Source organism: Scyliorhinus canicula, chromosome 1 (assembly GCF_902713615.1).
Source record: "Scyliorhinus canicula chromosome 1, sScyCan1.1, whole genome shotgun sequence".
NCBI lineage: Eukaryota > Metazoa > Chordata > Chondrichthyes > Carcharhiniformes > Scyliorhinidae > Scyliorhinus > Scyliorhinus canicula.
This window is the reverse complement of record NC_052146.1, coordinates 137,946,919-137,960,015: the sequence shown is the minus strand read 5'-3', so window position 1 is coordinate 137,960,015 and position 13,097 is coordinate 137,946,919. Positions and strand designations below refer to the sequence as shown.

At 48.0% G+C, this 13,097-nt stretch overlaps 1 protein-coding gene across 1 annotated transcript; it reads left to right on the top strand.

Annotated features, from left to right (window-relative positions):
• The first annotated feature begins 566 nt into the window (after positions 1-566).
• Positions 567-3,045, top strand: LOC119961800 (translationally-controlled tumor protein-like). The gene is made up of 2 exons (XM_038789184.1): positions 567-594; positions 2,588-3,045. Exons 1-2 carry the CDS (start codon positions 567-569, stop codon positions 3,043-3,045), a joined length of 486 nt encoding a protein of 161 aa, XP_038645112.1.
• The last annotated feature ends 10,052 nt before the right edge of the window (positions 3,046-13,097 follow it).

The window sequence follows — 13,097 nt, the reverse complement described above, 5'->3', positions numbered from 1 at the left end:
AATACTGGATTCTCCGCTTCCTGACACCGATTTTGTAATCAGCAATTGGATGGACAATTTGTTTTTCACGACAAAATCGGGGGCGGCACCTGTTTTATGCAGGTTCGCATGCACCGTCCCCTCCAAACTGGTGTCATCGCAGTGCGCGCCGCATGCCATTGGGACGGCCTCAGGATGTCACCTGAAGGCCCTCCCCGATGCTCCACCTCCGATGGGTCGAGTTCACGACCACGTGGTTCACTCATGGTTTCAACTGTGTGGGAACCCGGCATGGCGGCTGCAGACTGCACAGTGCCGCCACATTCAGGCAGAGCCAAGCTGTTGCCCGGAGCGGGGGGGGGGGGGGCTTCTGCGTAGTCTGGGGGGACTGGGGGTGGGTGACCGGGGGTGGTGAGGGGGTGTCCAGGGGGGCACTATCTGGCAAGTCGGATCCGCGCATGGTCCGGCGCCATGTTGTACGGCACGACTGCCGCAGGTCGTCACCGTGCACATGCGCAGCCATGGACCCGGCAATTCTCTGGCCGCTTATTTCACTTTATTCATGGAGGCTGGGCATTTTACGTGGCATGGCTGCTGGTCCCTCACCGGTCGCAGGTGAGCGGGCGCCGCCAATTTTTTCCACGTAAAACGCCACGGATCCTCTGCACTTAGCCTCAGAAACGGAGAATTTGGCCCTCTGTTCTTTTGATCTCCATTCCAAAATGAACAACGTCACATTTTCCCACAATATACTCTATTTGCCAACCTTTTGCCCACTGACTTAACTGATCAAAATCTCTTTGCAAACCGTTTTGTATCCCTCTCGCAACTTGCCTTTCCACCTATCTTTGTGTCGCCTACAAATTTGCCGGCAGTACATTCACTTCCTTCGTCCAAGTCATTAATATAAATTTTACACAGTTGCGATCCCAGCACTGATTCCTGTGGAACACCACTGGTTACAGGTCGCCAGCCTGAAAAAGAACTCAATCCCCTCAATCGCTGTTTCCTGCTCATTAGGCAGCCTCGTACATTAATTCTTGTACCTAAGGCTCTGATTCCTTTAACAATTAGACAGAATCTGTTTCTCTCCACCCTGCCTCATTCCTTCCTCATTTTAATCTCTCTCAATTCACATTGTAATGACTTCTCTTCAAATGAAGACATCTCTAATTCTTCAACTCTTTCTTTGCATTCGTACCTCCTCAAACCAGAAAGTATAGAAATGAAACAATAGTGGCCACACCTTAAAGTGCTTAGTTGAACATAAAACACTTTGGGAGTGCCTGAGATCATCACAGGTGTTAGCCAAGCATTATACTTTTCCAATGAATCAACCTGTTTTCTGTGGTGTGGAGCCTGAAGCAGTACACAACAGCAAGAACAATCTAATTGTATAGTACCTTCTTGCCAGAAAAGTATTCCAAAATGCTTCACATGGGTGTAGTCTGACCAAACATAGAATCGTAGAATTTACAGTGCAGAAGGAGACCATTTGGCCCATCAAGTCTGCACCGGCTCTTGGAAAGAGCACCCAAGCCCACGCCTCCATCCTATCCCCGGAACCCAGAAACCCCACCTAACGTTTTGGACACTAAGGGCAATTTATCATGGCCAATCCACCTAACCTGCACATCTTTGGACTGTGGAAGGAAACCGGAGCACCCGGAGGAAACCCACGTAGACACCGGGAGAACGTGCACAGACAGTGACCCAAGCCGGGAATCGGACCTGGCACCCTGGAGCTGTGAAGCAACTGTGCTAACCACTGTGCTACTGGCCTTCCCCCATATTCCAGCTATTCATATACATTTGCTATTACACTTTAACTTTATTTACCTCTTGGAATGAAATCTAGGAACTCAACATTTTTAAGACGCTCTTCACTTGAGATGCTTCTTTTAGTGAAGCTGAAACCAGAGTGCGTGGTGTCTTTAATTATGCTGGCTACCTTCCCGAGGCAGCAGGAATTGTAGACAGAGTCAATGGATGGGAGGCTGTTTGCGTGATAGATTGGCCTACATTGACGACCTTTTGCAGTTCCCTGCATTCTTGAGCAGAGCAGGATCCATACCAAGCTGTGATACAACCAGAAAGAATGCTTTCTATGGTGCATCTGTAAAAGTTGGTGAGAGTGGTAGCTGATATGCCAAATTTCCTTAGTCTTCTGAGAAAGTAGAGTCGTTGGTGGGCTTTCTTAACTATAGTGTCGGCATGGGGGGACCAGGACAGGTTGTTGGTGATCTGGACACCTAAATCCCACTGCTGAGATGGTGAAACTGAATTTTTAAAAAATCTGGAATTAAAAGTCTAGTGATGACCATGAAACCATTGTCGATTGTCGTAAAAAAACCATATGGTTCACTGGAAATCTGCCAGCCTTACCTGGTTTTGGCTATATGTGACTCTAGACCCATATCAATGTGGTTGACTCTTAACTGCCCCTCAAGGGCAATTAGGGATGGGCAATAAATGCTGGCACAGCCAGCGATGCCCATGAATTAATTTTAAAAAACAGTTCAGGTTCAAAGTTTCCTTGAAATGCTGTACACTAATCATCTTCTGAGACATGGCATATGTACCTTCGCGGAGCCATTTGAGAGTTGAGGAGTGTACAAGTGCATCATCTCCGGCGACAAGATGTTCGCCGACATCTACAGGATCAAGGAAGGTGCCAAGGACATCACCTTCAAGGTGGAGGGGAAGATTATTCCCAGAACTGAAGGATCAATTGATGAGTTTTTAATCAGTGGCAATGCTTCTCAAGAATGTTGTGGTGGACAGGCTGAGTCTCAACTGTCTATTGTATTAAATCGCAATCTGAAGGAAGTCAGCTTTGCAAAATCCACCCACAGAAATTACATAAAAGATTTTATGAAATACCTGAAAATAAGAATAGAGGAACGAAATCCAGACAATACCCAGGCAGCTAATGCAGAGATTCTATCCAATTTTGTCAACTATCATTTTTTCTTAGGTGAGAGTATGAACCATGATGGCATGGTTGGATTGTTAAATTATCATGAAGATATTGTTCCTTACATTGTTTTCTTCAAGGATGATTAGGAAACTGAAAAATGCTAAATCTCATGCCTGCAGTTCATCATGTTGAATTGATCAATTCTAATTACCTGCTATAAAGTTAGACTGGTATTATTGAGCTGATTTATGATCAGAAATAGAAGCATTGTTTGAACATTTAAGTTGTAATACAGTTGTTATGGGCTAGGGTTTAGAGAACCCCAAAGTGTATCATGGAGTTCACCTGAATCACAACTTTTAATAAATTGTGGTATGGGGAGCACACTCTACAGATGTGGTACAGCAGAAATGGAAAAGTAATTTTTAAAGCAAAACAATGTTTATTCTATGAACTCAAGTTAACCTTTTTAAACCATACAGTGAACATCTTAGCAACCATTAATTCAAATACAACCCCCACTTTCTCAATGCAATCCTTCAAACGTGGGATAGGATAAGAGTCCGTTCTTGTAACTGCATTAACCTTTCTATAGTCCACACACAACCGTTGGGTACTGTCTGGTTTAGGTACCATCACTGTGGGTGAGCTCCATTGGCTGCAACCCATTTCAATTATGCCATTTTTACGCATACTTTCAATCTCTTTGTTAACCTGTGCCAATTTTAAAGGGTTAAGTCTATATTGATGTTGTTTGATCGGAACAGCATTTCCCACATGTACATCATAGTACTCTGACCAAAGTAAGATTTTCAGTTTGGCAATAATTAGGCAGTATAATTCATAACTTTCTAAATATAGAGTCCTTTATTCCACAAGGAAAGAAAATCATTCATTCAATCTGCATTGGCTATTGTTCTTAAACCATCCAATGTCTTACCCACTAAGGATGGATTTAATTCTTTAGTAACATGACAGCTGCACAAGCCACAGGGCCCAGAGGATGTGGCTTTATGTTTGAGTCGATCTGTTACAATAAGAATTCTCTCATGCAAGCCATATGTTGTACTTTAATGTATTCATTTTGACTAAGATCTGGGCTTGCTTTGCTGGGGTGTTGAGGAACCCACCCACATACTCCACGAAGGTAAACAAGAGGCCTTCTTTTTGCCTACATCTGAAGCAGGTGTTAGTCCCATCACAAATCACCTGCTCCAATATCGGTTTGACCTGAGGTGACCAGCATAATGACCTAAACAAATCCAAAACATTGCATACATGAAAAAAGTCAAAACTTTCCATAACTTTCTAAATATAGAGATTACCAAGATCATCATTTCAACTGCAACCAGTCTTGAAATCTTTGGCATCTGACCTCCAGGCTCTTGTCCTGACCTCCAACGTCCCTCCCGTTGGTCTTGATCTGCACCCCCTAACCTCACTGTCTCCTGACCACAACCTTGAGGTCCACACAATCCGATCCCTCCTTGATCTCCATGACAACAAGTCCAAAGATCTGACCAATTATTTGTGATTGTTTCAGTGAAGGTAGTCCAGCTTTCTCCTGCAGAACCATCGTGACGTTAATGAGAGCCGAAGCCCATTACTAAAGGCTTTTGAGACATAACAATTTATTCAATAACCCTGCAGCACCCCCAGTGTGTGCTTCTAAATTTGTGGGAGAGGAGATCGTTGAGACGTTCAATGGACTAAAAATTGAAAAGGTGAGACACTAGAGAAGCTGGCTGCACTTAAAGTTACTGTGTCATCAGGACTGGGTCAAATATATTCAAGGATGCAGAATTTTCCATTCTAGGATTAAGTCCCTTGGCAGTGGTGGGAACTGAGCGAGTTTCCTGCCATGGGGTCTAGTGGGAATTTGCACCATATTGCATGGCTCTGGCTTAATTAATTATGCAGTCAGGGGTTTCCCATTATTTTGAGTGGCGGGGTGGGCTGGAGAGCTCATGCCCTGCCACCATATCTGAGCACCATATTTAAAAGGTGCTCAGATATTAACTTACCCACCATTGAAGGAAAAGATGCACCCCTTGGAAGGTCCTGAAGTTAGGAGATCCACATTGTAGATGCTCCACTCGATCACTATTGCATGAGGTATTCCAAAGCCAAGATGCTGGAAGCCTCCACCTTGTCTTCTGATCTCTTCTTCCCCAGGCCGTCTTGTAGGTAAGTCCAACATATGCACACCACGTTGGTCTGGACGTGTTCTGGACTGGCGTGATATTCCACCACTGGTGCTGAGAATTGGACAGGGGGACGATTCCAGTCGATCTTTCTCCTATGTCCCATTAACGGGATGCAAATCAGTTTCACACCAGCTTCTGTTGGAAATGGTGACCCACCCCGACACAGGAGAGCGCAAGTTCCCGCTGTCATTTTCCACTTGGGAGAAACCGATTTTTTAGCTTCCGCTGCACTTTCTCCTGCCCGCTACAATCTGCTACTACAACAACTGGATAATTCCATCCAGAGAAAAATAAGTGCAGATGCTTCAAAGGCACTGGTCGCCAATTCTCCTCAGATACAAGTCTGGAGGATTGTATATGTTACACCAATGTTAAAAAGGGGAAGAAAGGATAAACCCTGAAGCCACAGGTCAGTCAGTTTAACCTTGGTGGTGGAAAAGCATTTAGAAGGGATAACTCAAAACAAAGTTAACATTCACTTGGACAAGTGTGGATTAATTGAGGAAAGCCAGCATGGACTTTAAAGGCAAATCAAGTTTAACTATGCCTGCAACAATACTTCCTTTTTTGTATTCCATGTGTGGTGGGGTTTACCACACAACCCACCTCGTGTATTGTGGCAGTGGGAGGTGACCCACCATTGGGCAGTGGCGGGACCTCTGGACCCGGCATTGTCAACAGGGTTTCCAATTGAACACACCCCTTACCGCTGTGAAACCCGCTGCAGGGGCATGCCCTTGGCAGGGCCTGAAGATCACTCCAGTATGAATGGCCGGAAAGTTCTCGCCCATGTTTTATTTTGTAAAAAAAATGCTTTATTTTTTAAAAATCCAAGAAAACATTACAAACATTTTACAATAGCCATCACAGAGAGTACACTGATATTCAAACTTTCTACAAAGATTATGTACCTGATGCTCCTGTGTAATCAAAGGACCTTTGCAGACATTCCAAAGTGGTCATTACAAAACGTGCAATGGCATTTGAGCTGTTTTGTACTCTATAGTTTTGAGATGAAGCCTGTATCAAATTAACCTTTTAGGTTACTTTTTGCTCCATGTAAACTAGCTTTCAAACTTATCTCCTTCTACCTTTAAATCCCTTTGTTCATATTCCTCCAGCTATTTCCAGCACACAGAATTTTGAAATGCATTTATTAGCTTTCCATTCACTCACGTTGATTTACTTTCAGAATTACCTGATCTCTTTGCCACTTGATACACCTCCTATATCTAATTTCCATACTTCTATATGTTCCCTTTTATTCTCAGATTATCCGTACAAAGCAAGTCTTAATTTTTGCAACTTTCCACCCTCTATCAAGCCCCTTCTTATTTCCTCCCCAATTAATCTCTACGATAGGATGTTTGAATTTAAAATGGTGCAGGATTTGCTTTCCCGCAAGCTCACTGGGCATCTATTGAAATCCAACTATGTAGTGGGGAGAACAGGTGAATCAAAAGGACAGTCTGCCTCATCAATATAATGTTGCTTCCTGTCTTTGATCACTTCTATGAAGCATAAGAAGGTTTGCGTGTTGAGTTTCAGCTATCTAAGTAATTCTGACTGTTAGCAGGTCAGAACATTGGTAGACCCGAGAGTCCGAATGGCCCAATTTTGTATTGTGAATGACTCTATGCATCTTTCTGCATCTTCTGTGAAATCAATTATCGTAACATCCTTTCTTACAGATGGATTTTTTTTTCAGGCTTTTATGTGGGCAATTCGCTAAAGACTATTTTTTTTTTCTTTCGTTTCCATATTTTGTTTCCATCTAGAGTAAAGGGAAAAGTAAAGAACCCTAAATTAGGGTTCAGGTGCAAGAGTGTGAATGCACAGAGTGTGGTTGGCTGGGATTCTCCATTGCGTGTCCGCCCCCTTATCGATGCTAGCGAGGACAAAGAATCTGGCGTGCTGATGGCTGGTAGTGAGATTCTCTACTCCCACCGCTTGTCAATAGGATTTCCAATTGAAACCACCCCATGCTGCCTGGAAATCTACAAACGGGGGTGCTCTGCCAGCAGGACCAGACAATTCCGCCGCCAATGAACGGCTGGAGAATTCCGGCCCAAATTGATGAATGACAGGCACAGATTGATAAATGGATTTGTGGTGTTACTCCCAGAACAGGGACCTGCTCAAAGAAGGGCAGGACTGAGTGTGAACATTTCTGGGTACAAGAGTGTTTCGGAGAGACAGGAAAGGAAGGAAAGTAGCAGTATTAATTAAATATGGCATTGCAGTGGATTAGAGTGAGGATGTTCCAGAGGGGCGAAGGACAGAATTTCTCTGGCAAGAGGTGAGGAATGACAAGTGTGCAATAAGATTGATTGGCATTGACCACCCATAGTGGAAGGGATGTAGAGAATTAAATCTGTGAAGAAATTGCAAAGAGGTTCAGGAATTATGCAGTCGGAGGATATTGAGGGTATTAGCTTATCCAAATATAGACTGGAATAGGAAAAGCTCAAAGGGACAAGAGGGACGAGAGTTCCTGAGCGTGTTCAAGATCATTTTCAGACAGCACGGTGGCGCAGTGAGTAGCACTGCTGCCTCTTGGCATCGAGGTCCCTGGTTCGATCCCGGCTCTGGATCACTGTCCTTGTGGAGTTTGCACATTCTCCCCGTGTTTGCGTGGGTTTCGCCCCCAAAACCCAAAGATGTGCAGACTAGGTGGATTGATTGTGGCGCTAACAATTATACTCAAAGCCGAGAGAGTAGTACAATAGAGGCTTTATTGCAGTACGATGTTGTCCCTCCATCTGCAACTGTAGACTGAGGGTCTGAGCAGCTCTCATACATATTTATACACAAGCTCCCTGTGGGCGGAGCTAGCCGGCAGGGGCTGACCGGAGGAACCTGTATTACAGGTACAGGCATACATCCCCCTACTGCAGTACACATAACTACAGTGGTTATCTCACCGCATTGATCACGCTCAATTGCCCCTTAATTGGAAAAAATGAATTGGGTACTCTAGGTTTTAAACAAAGGATCATGGGCGGGAGTGCTGCCCCGCCGCTCCGACGCCGGCTGCCGAATTTTCCGGCGCCGGTTTTCGGGTGGGGATCACGCTGCACCATCGGGGGCCATTGACAGCGACCCCCTGGCAATTCTCCGGGCCCCCGATGGGCCGAGCGGCCACCTGTTTTCGGCCAATCCCGCAGGCGTGAAATAGACATGGTCCATCCCGGTGTGACCTGGCTTGGAAGGCGGCTAGAGGAGTCCTCGGGGGGGTGCCGGCGGATCCGGTCGCGGGGGGGCCACCATGGTGGCCTGGCCCGCGATCGGGGCCCACCGATGCGCGGGCGGGCCTGTGCCGTGGGGGCACTCTTTCCCTCCACGCCGGCCTCTGTAAGGCTCCGCGATGGCCGGCGCGGAGATGAAACCCCCTGTGCATGTGCAGGAAACACGGCGAATGCACCAACTTGCTCAGCCGACGGCGGCCTTTCAGCGCCAGGTGGTGGGGCGCCAACCCCGCCGGTGCCGGCCTATCCCCCGAAAGTGCAGAGGATTCTGCAACTTCTGAGCGGCCCAACACCGCAGTGGTTCGCGCCGCTCTTGGCGCTGGCGTCGGGCCGTCCCGCCAATTGCGGGAGAATCCCGACCCATATTCTACAGCAGTATGTTTCCAGTCCAGTGAGGGGGCAGGCACTGATGGACCTGGTTCTGGGGAATGTGTTAGCTCAAGCGTATCAGATATCAGTGAAACAGCATTTCGGGGACAGGCATCATTGCATCATGTTTAGGTTGGACAAAGAACAATCCAGAGCAGAAATAATTAACTGGGAGAAAGCCAACTTCGATTGGATGAGAATGTCATGGGATGAGATGAGTTAGAATCAAATGTTGGCAGAAGAAACGGTAGCTGTGCAATCCTACAACTTTAAAGGAAAAGTATTGCAGACAATGTCAGGGCTAGGTCTGCGGCGGCGGTGGGGTTGTCGCCGCGGCAGCGGGCGCTGAAGTGATTGGCGCTATGCCAATCGGCGCTGAAGGGCCTCCGCCGGCCTGCGCGAGTTCGTGCATGCGCGGGACCGCCAGCGTGTGCTGGCATCACCCCAGTGCATGTGCAGGGGGGTTCTTCGCCGCGCCGGCCGTGGCGAATCGTTGGCATGGAGGGAATTCAGGATAATAACTGCTGCTAATGTATTCAATTATATTGGAAAAATGACCAAGTTTCCTCTTGATCATTTGAAGGACATTGTTGCACACAAAAAGGTTTCCTACTTTGCAACAATTGCCAAACTTCAAAAATGTTTCATTGACTGCAATGTGCTTTAGGATATTCTAAGATTGTGAAAGGTGCTAGATAATGCAAGCTTTTCTTTTCTTTCTCCATACCCATGTACATTTGATTGAGATCAGGGAACGGCAACCATTTCCAGATGTAGTCTTTACTGGAGACATCAGATTAAGGTGCTGAAAACAATGGAATCCGCAAGAAAAATTGAGCTGCTACTAGGAGGTCAACGTTCCTGCTGCTTGATCACATGATCTCCTATTCAAGTATACTTCTAAAGAAACTGCTACGTTCATGTATAATTGATAGCAAGTTTTTCACAGATGTTAACTCACGAGACACCACTGGGAACCTCTATAAATAGAAGGTAGATTGTAGCCAGCAGTGTGATATGATGAATATCCCCACAGGTAAGGCTGATCAGATAAGTTGTGAATAATGAAATCAGGAGATGGTTATGTTTAATATTGGACCTGGAGATATTTGTCACGTCACGTCATTGATCATAGGACACTCTTATTCCTGTTGGTTTCTCTCAGGATTTACTGGGGATTCTGGTGAATTCATGGCCATACCACAGATGCCTTATCATCACAGAGCAGGGGCAAACATTCTTGGTCTGTTTAATGATCGTATCTATGGTGGTAAGGATTGTTTCCACTGGTAACTATGCAATCGCTATTGCATTTTGTGATGATTAGTCCAAGGTTCACTACATTGCATAAATTAATGAGTAAATGTTTAAATGTTTAAATGATCTATTTACACAGGTGAGGAATGGATGTCCATCTTTGAAAATCAATGCTGATTAGCGTGAGCTCAAGCTTGGAGATTACAGTTGCCCCAGTGAAGACTCTTCTCTGTGGATCACTTTGTAGAATGCTCGTACAACGTAACATTCAAATAAAATGTTTTAGTTCCAAACAGAAAGTGTATGTCAGGATTATCCGTAGCAGCGCTGGAAATTCATACAATTCTAAGTTCCAGAAGCTCTGAGCAAGAAAGGATTTTAAAAAGAACTAGTGATTGAGGCAAGAGGTGGTAAAAAAAATCCAGGCCTTTTATTTTTAGTTTAGAATTTTGGTGACTACATGAGAGGAAATGGTTAAATAGGTTATGCGTTGAGATTCAAGCCTTATAAAAAAAAAGTATGATAAATACCTTTCATTGTGCAAACAGACTCGCCGCATAAGACAGAAGAGGGAAAGTGGAGTTTGAGCCAACATTTCAAAACATCGCAGTCTACAAACTTCACTTTTGTGGGAAAATTCCTTACACATCAGATAGAACTTAAAGTTTGTTTACTGTTGTTTGGTAAAATCACTGACATGATTTTCATATTCATTATCATAAGACATGATCAGCTGCTACGACATTTGTATTATACAATTTGAGACTTGTTGTACACATATCAGTATTTGGCACATACTGGCCATGTGCCAGCTTCCAACAGTCGCGACCATGCAGCCCATGGCATGTGGCTGCGGGGGGTGGGGGGGGGTGTACAGGTAATGATGGCATGTCGTCTATCCCCCCCTACCCCCACCCCCTGCAGGCCATTATGTTTGTTCATCACCCAGCGATATTGGCCGCAGTGGCGGGAGCCACACTTCTATATGTTGCCCTGGGAGAGCAGGAGCGTGCCAGGAAGGCGGCGGAGGCTGCTGCAAAGGAGCGTGCTGCAGGGAGGCAGGTGGCAGGCGCCCAGGCTGGAGGGCCGTCCACCCAACAAGACGAGGAGGAGGAGGAGGTGGAGGTGTCGGTGGTGCCACAGCGACGGAGACCCCCGATGGGGCCCCGTGTGTACCAGCCCGCACACCGTACCAGGACCTCACGGACCGGGCGTGCAGGAGGAGACTCCGGATGAGCCAGGAAACCGTCGCCCATATCTGCCATCCCCGTGGCCATCAAGGTTACGGTGGCCCTGAACTTTATGCCACGGGGTCATTCCAGGCGCTGAGTGGGGACCTGTCCGGCATCTCACAGGCATCGGTTCACCGGTGCATCCGCGCAGTGACGGACGCCCTGTATGCCATTGCGGACCGCTACATCCAGTTCCCTGTGGACCGGGCCAGCCAGGATGCCTGGCCAGCGGGCTTCGCTGCGGCGGCCAGACTGCCCATGGTCAAGGGGGATGCACATCGCCGTGTGGCCACCTGCGGATAACAGGGCCGTGTTCACGTAAAGGAAGGGGACCTAGTCCATAGACCACCTCATGATGACTCTGCACGTCTGTGCCCGGTACCCGGGCAGTGTACATGACTCATTCATATTGGCACAATCTCTCATCCCCACCATGTTTGAGGGATGCCCCCCCCCCCCCCCCCCCCCCCCCCCCCCCGGCCTGGCTGAGGGGCTGTTTGTTGGGCGACAGGGGTTACCTGTTGCGGTTATGGCTGATGACACCTATAAAGGGGCCACAGACTGGCGCGGATAACCGCCTCAACGATGCCCATGCAGCGACCAGGTGTGTGATAGAGAGGTGCTTTTGGCTGCTAAAGATGTGCTTTAGGTGCCTGGACCGCGCTGGAGGGGCCCTCCAGTACCCGTCAGATAGGGTAGGCTGCATCGTTGAGGTCTGCTGCGTCCTACGCAACATAGCCCAGCAGAGGGGCGATGTGCTGGAGGCAGAGGAGGGGGAAGGGGAGGAGCAGCAAGACAAGGTGCAGACCTCCCCAGATGAGGAGGATGGGGGCAATGGTCAGGACAGACGGGCTGGACATGGATGGGAGGCTGCCCACCGTTGCCGGCTGGGTCAGCGGGCACGGGACAGGTGATATCCGCCCGGTTCACGGACTAGGGGGCCGTGTGAATCGCCGAGTATGGGCACAGACTGCACACCATGGCACCAGCCTACCACCCTCACCCCACCCACCCAACACCAACCACCCTCACGATCGCCGGTGGAGGCGTGTCTATTGCAGGCCATGGAGGATGATAACAACCCACTCTGTGATGAGCTCTGGGTTCTACATCGTTGGACAATGTCTGACCCATGGCCACAGTACCACCCTCCACCCGGATCGTCCCTGCATGCGGCCATGACAGTGCAGCGTACGGTCCCGTCCTCTGCCCAGGTGGATGGCGAGGGCGAACGGGGGGGAGGCGGGCACACTCACCTGAGGCCGACGTTCTATCACCCCTCACACACACACACTGGCACTCACCTCACAACACACCCCTGCACGCATCGGACAGAGCACAAAGGCAGCCTGAGGCATGGTGCGACCCTGCGGATGTGTCAAGGTATAGGGTCTCCCTCCTCTGCTCCACTGTGCCCAGGAGCGCCTCGACGTCCCGCTCCTGGAACCTCGGCTTGCGTGCGGGGCAGCCATTTTGACGGGTCTCCGGGGGGGTGGGGGGGCTGTCTTTTGTGCTGTGACGCGGGGGGTGCCGTCCTTTTTGCTGCGACGCGCCCATGACGCCGTCGCGAATGGCGTCATGGCCCATTCCCAGCCGGAGAATTTGCGACGTCCCAGGGGGTCCGACGCCGGAGTAATTCGTGCCTTTTTTGCCGCTAGGTTCGGGCCATTGCTCCGATTCATGGAGAATCCCACCCATGTGTCATGAATTGTCTCAGTAAAGTCTCACTACTCATGCTGAGGACTCTCACTGCTAGAACATCTAATGATAGTGACTGCTGCTACCTGTTTATTATACAGATGGGGTTTCTATATTTATCTCATTTCTCAAGGTGGATCCTGAAGGCATACTCCTGTGAGGTACTATTGTGGGGCATACAATGAAA

Bases quoted from the DNA above. Each gene is read 5' to 3' on its own strand.
- LOC119961800 (XM_038789184.1), top strand. From the start codon at position 567: ATGGCTGCTGGTCCCTCACCGGTCGCAG. The intron at 595-2,587 runs GTGAGCGGGCGC...TTGAGAGTTGAG, and splicing joins TGGTCCCTCACCGGTCGCAG to GAGTGTACAAGTGCATCATC.